Source organism: Perognathus longimembris, chromosome 28, assembly GCF_023159225.1.
Source record: "Perognathus longimembris pacificus isolate PPM17 chromosome 28, ASM2315922v1, whole genome shotgun sequence".
Taxonomy (NCBI): Eukaryota; Metazoa; Chordata; class Mammalia; order Rodentia; family Heteromyidae; genus Perognathus; species Perognathus longimembris.
The window spans coordinates 34772588-34781583 of record NC_063188.1 but is presented as its reverse complement, the minus strand read 5'-3'; the positions used below and the strand labels follow the sequence as shown (position 1 = coordinate 34781583).

At 44.8% G+C, this 8996-nt stretch overlaps 1 protein-coding gene across 1 annotated transcript; it reads left to right on the top strand.

Annotated features, from left to right (window-relative positions):
• Window positions 1–6215: 6215 nt before the first annotated feature.
• On the top strand, window positions 6216–8996 carry Cldn2 (claudin 2). The gene has a single exon (XM_048337004.1). It carries the CDS (start codon window positions 6387–6389, stop codon window positions 7077–7079), a length of 693 nt encoding a protein of 230 aa, XP_048192961.1. The 5' UTR covers window positions 6216–6386; the 3' UTR covers window positions 7080–8996.

The window sequence follows — 8996 nt, the reverse complement described above, 5'->3', positions numbered from 1 at the left end:
GAACCCAAAGATTCTTGTCTCACTCTATCATTTGAAAGGGATGGGGAAAATATTGGGACAAGTGCTCAGGTGAGAAGGAGTTAAGTCAGGAGCTGCTGTCAGTCTTAACCCTCTTAATCCTCTCCTGGGGTTCCAATCCCTCCCCTAAAGAAGATTAGGTAAGGATCCTAAGTGAAACTTTTTTGCTCTGTTGGCCTCATTCCCAGAAGACAAATTCAGCTGGCAAGGCCTACAGTACTCAGTACCCTAGGCAGCCAGAATTTGGCTTGTAGGATCCCTCAAGGAAAGTTTCCTTTTTTGGTCAGTCATGGGGCTTGAACTCAGGGCCGGGTACTGTCCCTGAGCACCTTTGCTCAAGGCTAGCACTCTACCACTTTGATCCACAGTGCCACTTCCAGGTTTCTGGTGGTTAATTGGTGTCTCTCAGACTTTCCTGACCAGGCTGGCTTTGAAGCATGATCCACAGATCTCAGCTTTCTGAATAGCTAGGATTATAGGGGTGAGCCACCAGCACCCAGCTGGAATGTGTCTTTTTAATGATAGCTGCTTCTAACAGTAACTTTTCATTTCTTCCCTATTTGTGAAAATGGCCTTCTGTCCTCATTACATTATTAGAGATTCAAAACTCTGGAGGTGAGCAAAGTAGGTTTTCATATCTACTGCTCATCAAATACCAGGAGAGTGTAGCCTGGCTCACCACCCAATCACTTGCTATTTTGTCTATCTTGTCTTCCTCAGAGATCATTTTGAATAATCTCTCAGCTATGCCAAATCACTCTAAAGATTCCAAGCCTCTGTGAGGACATTTTGTTGACTCTGCCCTCTCCAGTACTTATTGGTACTAAGAACAGGTTCTTAGACGTTCTCTTCTTGGGAGGGGGGGGGGTGCACGGGGAGATACTGTTTCCCATGGGAAACTCAGGGCTGGCTTTTCTGCCACCATTCCAGAAAGACTGAAGCAAAAACTGCTCCTCTGGGAGCTAGAAGGTTATTTCCCATAAAAAAATACCTCAAGGTAAGTGTTCGGAGTTTGGCTCAAATGGTAGAGCACTTATCTAACAAGTGTGAGGCCCTAGGTTTAATCCCTAGTATTGCAAACAACAACAAAAATGAGTAAAAGAAAACCCTAAACACCCCAACATAGCTTACCAACTTTAAGTAAAAGCCCAAATAACTAGAAGATTCAAATGAAACAGTCTTTAACCCATCCTGAGTGGGAAATGGAGGGCCCAATGCCAGTTTCAAGTAGAGGAATTCTGAAAGATAATGAATAAGTAGCCAAGCAAGTGTTGGGTGGCAAGGACTTGGAGATAGACAAAAAGGCAGATTCAGTGCTCAAGTTATGTCTGCATCATACGTACATGCAGGAACATAAGGCACGACATTGGTTATTAGTGGTGAGAGGCAAGGCTGGGGAAAAAAATCAGAGGTCAAACATAAATGACTTTCCTAGGAAGTACAATTTCATCCTGGAAGGAATTAAATGTTCCTGAGGTTTATAAGCATAGCAAAGAGTAAGTTGATTTACACTTCAGAAAGATCATTGATGGATGGATAATTGATTCTAGGAACAGGACAGTAATTAGAAAGCATTGGACAGTGGGGATGGATGAAAGTGGGTGGATTCATAGAGTTCTTTCTGAAGGCAGATCTAATAAGACTTCAACAATAATTATTGATCAAGAAAAGGTGAAGAACCATGGGTGACTGCATTATTGGATAGTAAAGTAAGTGCAGCTGATTATACAGTGAGTTCAAGAGAGATCACTATCCAAGGTATGGATTTAGAAATCATTGGCATAGAGCTAGAGTGAATGAGAGGTGGAGAAAACTGGGGATGATGTACAGAAAACACAAGAAAAGGATGTTTGTGGAAGGAAGACACATTGAAATAACCAAAATGTGTCCATCAGATGTTGTGAATAACTGATAACCTTGATGAAAATGTTCTCGGTGGAGGGTGAGTGGAAGCAGCCAGACTACAGAGAGCTAAAAAATGCAAGGCAGGGTGGAAATGTAAGATGAATATTAAATGGCTTCTTTAAGGAACTTGGTTGCAAAGTGAATGATCAAGATAATAGCTGCCTAGGGAGGAGGCAGGGTAACAGTTGAAGAAGAGTGGGAAATATTTGAAGTCGCTACCAGAAGGGTGGGCAGCAGGGAGGAGCTGCATAGGCAAGCAGCGCTGAAGATGTTCACTGAGATGTTCAATGCTGATCAGGAGAGAGACAATGGTACTCAGGTGAGCAAGGAGAAAACCAATGGCAAGAAAGGACATGCTCAGGGTCACAACAGGTAAGTAAAAGAGTTCTTCAAATGTTTCCTGGCTTCTGATCTGCACATCCCCATCGCCTCTGACACTGATGAATACTGTTGACTATTAACCACGTGTCCAGTGGTACAGATGCACAGCCAACGCTTAATATAGGGTGAGTTTCACAGTCCAATGGTTTATAATTGAACTAAAAACACAAAATTATTCAACAGATTAATATCTGTATCACTTTTTCCATACTTACTACCTTTTCCTCTGATATTCTTTATCAAAATCTTCTTTCCCAACATGAGGTAGCATGTTGGGAACTCTCCCACTGCATCATTTAGAAACCCTCTATTTCATAGTCATATGAGGACCCTCCAACCTCTTAACCAGTTTTACTCATTTATTAAGAAGATATATTTGTGTAGGTTCTGGTGGCTCACACCTAAAATCCTAGCTATTCAGGAGGCTGAGATCTGAGGATGGAAGTTCAAAGCCAGTCAGGGCAGACAAATCCAAGAGACCCTTATCTCCAATTAACCAACAAAAATGCCTGAAATGGAGGTGTTTCTCAAGTGGTAGAGCATCAGCCTTGAATGAAAAAGTCAAGGAGAGGCAAAAAGCCCTGAGCTTAAGCCCTAGTATATATTTGAACAACTGCTCTGGGGAAAGCACTTGGGTGAGCACATGAGGGACAAAGACAAGTCAGTTCCAAATTGCTGCTCTGAAGTAGCTCATACACTATCAGAGAAGCATAAGAATTTACGTAGGAAATTGCAGTATAGTGCCAAAAGTACACCTGTACCTTCATTTTCCTTATCCAAAAAATTAGTAGGTATCATCACAAAAACATGTAAATGAGTTAATACACAACTTAAGAGACACAATAAGAATCAGTGTTGGCTAGAAGTGTTGCTCAAGTACTAGAGTGCCTGCCTAGCAAGTGTAAGGCCCCTGAGTTCAAACTCCAGTACTACCAGACAAAAAACACCACAATATATCTGGGTGTGGTGGTATAAGCCTGTAATCCTAGCACTCAGGAGTCTAAGATAGAAGGACCAGACTGGGGTGACATAGCAAGACTCTGCTTCAAACAAACAATACTACTCTATATACCAGTTACTATTGTTATTGCGATGATGATGATGATGATGATGATGATGATGATGATGATGATGATGACAACGACAATGATGGAAGTAAATAAATACAAGATACTATAAGAACAAAGAAGAGCGGCACTTAACTCAGGTTAGAATGAGCCCCAAAAGTTGAGAAAGCATTGCATGGAAGGAAGAAAAGAACACAGGTTATCCCTCCAAGAACAGCTTGTGCTCATATTTGGGAGCAAAACACCACATGACATGATTGAAGAGCTGCATTTAGTTCAGCAAGAGTTTAGGGTATGAGGAGGGGAATGGCGAAAGGTGAAGCTTGAGAGGTCATGGAGTACAAACAATCTTGGACTTTATTCTTTAGCCAATGGGGAGCCATTGGAATGTCTTATTTAGAGTAGTGACTTGATGAGATTAGTATGTTGAAAGATCATGTTGACCACAGTGTGCAGGATTGGAGGAGGTAAGATTGGAAATAAGACCTATTAGGAAACTGTTGCTTCCGGGTGAGAGAATAATTAAACCGTGTATTAGGAAGCAGCAGTGGAGATGGAAAAAGGGAGTGGGGAGTCATGGATTTGAGGTATATACATGAGAAACAGAACCGGTATAGGATTCAGGGAAAAAACAGAAAGAAGAGTGGCAGGGGACCCTCCTAGAATTTTAGTCTAGTGACTACAGAGATCCTCAGGAAGAACTGTTTGAGGAGCAGTGCAATGGGGGAGGGGGTGTGTTTTCTTTCAGACGTGGCAAATTCAAGGTGCCTGTGATATTTCTAGGTGGATTTTTTGAGTCAGTACTGAAATTTGAACTCAGGACCCCTTGCTTGCCTTAGGCAGGCACTATACCACTTGAGCCATGCCCTCAGCTCTGTTTTTTGCCAGTCCTGGGGCTTGAACTCAGGGCCTGAGCACTGTCCCTGGCTTCATTTTGCTCAAGGCTAGCATTTTATCACTTGAGCCACAGCGCCACTTCTGGCTTTTTCTGTATATGTGGTGCTGAGGAATCAAACCTAGGGCTTCATGTATACAAGGCAAGAACTCTACCACTAGGCCATATTCCCAGCCCCTCAGCTCTTTTTTTTGTTTGTTTGAATTGGTTATTTTTCTTTTTTCTTTTTCCTTTCCTTTTTTTTTTTTTTTTGCCAATCCTGGGCCTTGGACTCAGGGCCTGAGCGCTGTCTCTGGCTTCTTTTTGCTCAAGGCTAGCACTCTGCCACTTGAGCCACAGGGCCACTTCTGGCCGTTTTCCATATATGTGGTACTGGGGAATTGAACCCAGGGCTTCATGTATAGGAGGCAAGCACTCTTGCCACTAGGCCATATTCCCAGCCCTGCATTGGTTATTTTTCAAGGTATAGTTTTGCTTTATACTCAGACAGGCCTGGGCTTTGATCCCACTTGTTCTTTCCTGTCACTGGGAATGACAAGCATGTACCACTGTACCCAGCCATTAACTGAGAGGGAGTCTTGCCAACTATTTTTTTCAGCCTTGAACCAAGATCCTCTAATCTTTACCTCCTGAGTAGGATTACAGCTTGAGCCACTGTACCTGAGTCCAAGTGAATTTTTGTTGTTGTTGTTTGGTAGAAGTGGCATTTGAACTCAAAAGCTAGTACTTGCTGGGCTGGTTATTTATGAAAAAAAAGTCATGTTTCCTGCCTGGGAAATTTTAACTAGAAGTTCCTCTGCCAGTCTTGAAGGTCAGGAAATTCAGATGTGGGAGTGTCAGTGGATGGGTAATAGATTAAGCCATGGAGGTGGACATGTTTGCTCAAGGACAGAGTGTTAATTGACGAAAGAAAAGAATGGACTTCTGAGCCATGCTTGTGTTTAAGATGTGAGTAGGGAGATAATTTTGGAGAAGGTGAACATGAAATAGATTGTAGAGGGTTGAAAAAATCAGTGGGATGGGCGGGGGGGGGGTCTTGATTTTTAGTATCCTGTATCTTGGAAAGTGAAGACTCTCTAAGCATTGCAAAGTCCTGTACATCCTGGAGATTTCAAAGGATTTCCTTAGATGCCTGCCCTGTTACAAAGCTCTTTATTGAAAAGCAGCTTCCGTTGTTCCTCCTATCCACATTACCCTAACAGCCCAGAGAAGTTGAGGACTCACTTGTGGATTTGGAACACTATTCTTTAGAGCTCACCACATCATCTGGGAGGCTGATGATGGAAGCATGTGTTAGGAGATTAGACAGGAAAGATCTGGTGTGTTACAAGTGTGAGTGAGGGCCTTCAGGCTAGCTTGAAGACAAGGATTTGAGAAAGCTGTGAAGATCCGACTTATCCAAGTGTGGGTAGAAAGCTCTGTCATCGGATCCAATCTATCAGGGCATAGATTTTCACCATAGGCAGGATGTTGCGGGGGGTGGGGGGGTCAGGCTCCGAATCTCTACTCCCACATAGATTCAAGTAGCCTCTAACAAGTCCAAGGCTACATTCTCGGACCTGTTCCTCCTGATCCAGTCTCCTGGAGTTTGGCCTCAGTCTGCAATTGAGGGGCCCTGTGGCACTGTTGCTTGGCAATATGCTAAACAGCAGGCCTTGGTGACTTAACAGTGGTGTTAACATAACCACCACAACCGCCACTGCCATCACGACCTTCTCGGAAAGCAGCCACCTGTCTCACCCCTGCCTTTGTCTGACTGCCAACCTAAGGCATGTGCCTACGCAGGAGTGATGACATCCTGGCTCTACTTTCAAAGTTTTTTTTTTTCCTTTCTCATGTGTTATTTCTAAAGATAACAAAGGTCAAAAGGCATTCAGCATTTTCTGGTCTCTCATAAGCTTCTGGTCAATATTTAATCTGGTTTATGGATTTTTTTAAGGTTTTCTAGATGCCTTCTTGAGCCTGCTTGTGGCCACCCACAGACACTTGTAAGGAGGAAAGAAGTCAGCCTGGCAGAGACAATCTCAAAGGAGAGATTAGAGGCCAGAGTCTAAGAGCAACTGCTGCAGCCAGAAGACAAGGTAACAGGACCCGAAGATACTTCTACTCAGAGGTCTGCCATGGCCTCTCTTGGTGTCCAACTCGTGGGCTACATCCTAGGCCTTCTGGGGCTCTTGGGCACATTGGTTGCCATGCTGCTCCCCAGTTGGCGAATCAGTTCTTATGTTGGTGCCAGCATCGTGACAGCAGTCGGCTTCTCCAAGGGCCTCTGGATGGAATGTGCCACACACAGCACAGGCATCACCCAGTGTGACATCTACAGTACCCTTCTAGGCCTGCCCGCTGACATCCAGGCTGCCCAGGCCATGATGGTGACATCCAGTGCATTCTCTTCACTGGCCTGCATGATCTCTGTGGTGGGAATGAGATGCACCGTGTTCTGCAAGGAATCTCGAGCCAAAGACAGAGTGGCAGTGGTGGGTGGAGTTTTCTTCATCCTTGGAGGCCTCCTGGGCTTTATTCCTGTTGCCTGGAATCTTCATGGGATCCTGCGAGACTTCTACTCACCATTGGTGCCTGACAGCATGAAATACGAGATCGGAGAGGCTCTTTACTTGGGCATTATTTCTTCCCTGTTCTCCCTGGTAGCTGGAATCATCCTCTGCTTTTCCTGCTCAACCCAGGGAAATCGCACCAACTACTATGATGGCTATCAGGCACAGCCTCTTGCCACCAGGAGCTCTCCAAGGCCTGGTCAACAACCCAAAACCAAGAGTGAATTCAACTCCTACAGCCTGACAGGGTATGTGTGAAGAACCAGGGGCCAGTGCTGGGGGGAGGGGTATGTCTTGGTCTGTGAAAAAGAGTGGTCAGCACCCCCAGGGCTACAGGTGAGGGACAGTGCTTACTGGATCATGTCAGAAGGTATTGCTGAGAATAGACTGACTTTGGCCATTGGATCCAGTGAAGGCAGTAATGGGAGCTGCTATGACAGTTTCCAGGTTGAACTGTCAAGGACATTGGCTGAACCAGCCTTTCTATTTCCCTCACCTTGCCTCCATGCCCTGAGTCTTTAACCTTAACTCCCAGATCTTGCCTTCCACCTTTAGCCAGGCTGCAGAGGCTACCACTCCCTTGTCTCCTTTTGTGTACCTCAAAATCCACTCACAGACCCACTAGTTACATCTCATTGACTGACCCTTTCAATGATCAAAGACTTTCCCTCTGTCTAAGGTTGCCTCTTAGCTCATTGCTGGAGGACAGAGTGGTGGCTTTTATGATCATGGTTCTAAGCTCTTTCTCAAGCCTCCCTCCAAAGAAATGGATGGGCCACTAATAGGCCCAGCAGTCTTCATTCCACTCTTGTTTGACTGCAGTGTCCAGTCTGATTTGTTCATGAACTGAAAGAAAACCATCGTATGGTATCCAGGGAACAAGAAGCAACTAGGTGCAAGATGGGACCAAAAAAAGTCCAGAACCCTTTCCCAGGACATGTCTCAAAATTCCTTCACTCTTATGGGTCAGGGATTGAGCCTACATCTAGAGGAAAGCACAAGGCAAGAAGACATTGCGGAAAGAAAGCAGCAGCAGACTTGGACTCCACTGAGAAGGTGTCATTCCAACTTGCACCAAAGTCTGGGGTACCTGACTTGGTTTCCTGTCTAAACCACAAGGGTGAGGGCCATAGACAATGGTTTTCCTTAGGAACAATCACCCCGTTTTTCTAGAACTAGCCCTTGGCTGGGGGATTACAACATAGGAACTGTGGAAGACTGAGGACAATATACTCCTTTAACTCTAACGAAAACAATATGAATTTTGTTATCTAAGAAACTGGGTGGACATGTGTGGTGGCTCCAGTGGGTTATTTTCTACTCTACCAAAGAGTCCCCTCCTCCCTGGGAGTCTTCAGATCATTAAACAAATCAGCCTGAAAGGCTGAGACCAGGCCCTTCCAACAGAGCACCGCAGAGCCTGTGAAAAACTGAAGTACCAGTTGGGTCCCTGGTCAATGTTCATATTCCTCTCATCATCCATCAGAAGATATCAGAGGGGACCTAAGGGCTCTGGTGTGGAACATCCATGCCCCAGGTGCTGTGTTCATGATCTGAATGGTAGTTGAACTGCAGGCTGGGGTTTCAATCGAAATGGGAAAGTAGAGAACAGCTCCTGGGCAACAGTTCCATCTCAAAGCTCTGTAAATGCTCCATTTCCCCTGGAGTAGGAGTGAGGGGGCATAAAACAGAGACATTTTTCCTCAGCTATATGACCAGCTTCTGAAGATATCCAGCATGCCCCCCAAAACTCAGCACCAGAAAAAGGCGACCATTCTCTGGGCCCCCTCTGCCATGCCTTACACATATCCACCCTTTTGTTTTTGTTCAAGCTGTTATCCTAATCTGGAAGTCTATTTCCCCTAGCCAAGTCTTCCCCATGCTTGGAGATCTTGTCAGTACCACTTCCTTCATTGAGCCTCCTCTGACCACTCCATCCCTCTCATCCCTCTCCCTCCAGTCCTCAATGTATAAATTGCTTCTTAATGCTTATGATTCACAATTTTTGATCAATAGTTCTCTGTGTGTGTGTGTGTGTTCGTGTGTGCACCAGATCTCAAATGCCCATTATAAACATTTGGAGGCTGCGTGCTTCCTCTTAGAACTATTTGTATACCACAGAATATCTGTCAGAGTGTGGGCACACAATAGGTGATCAATAAACACTTGATTGAG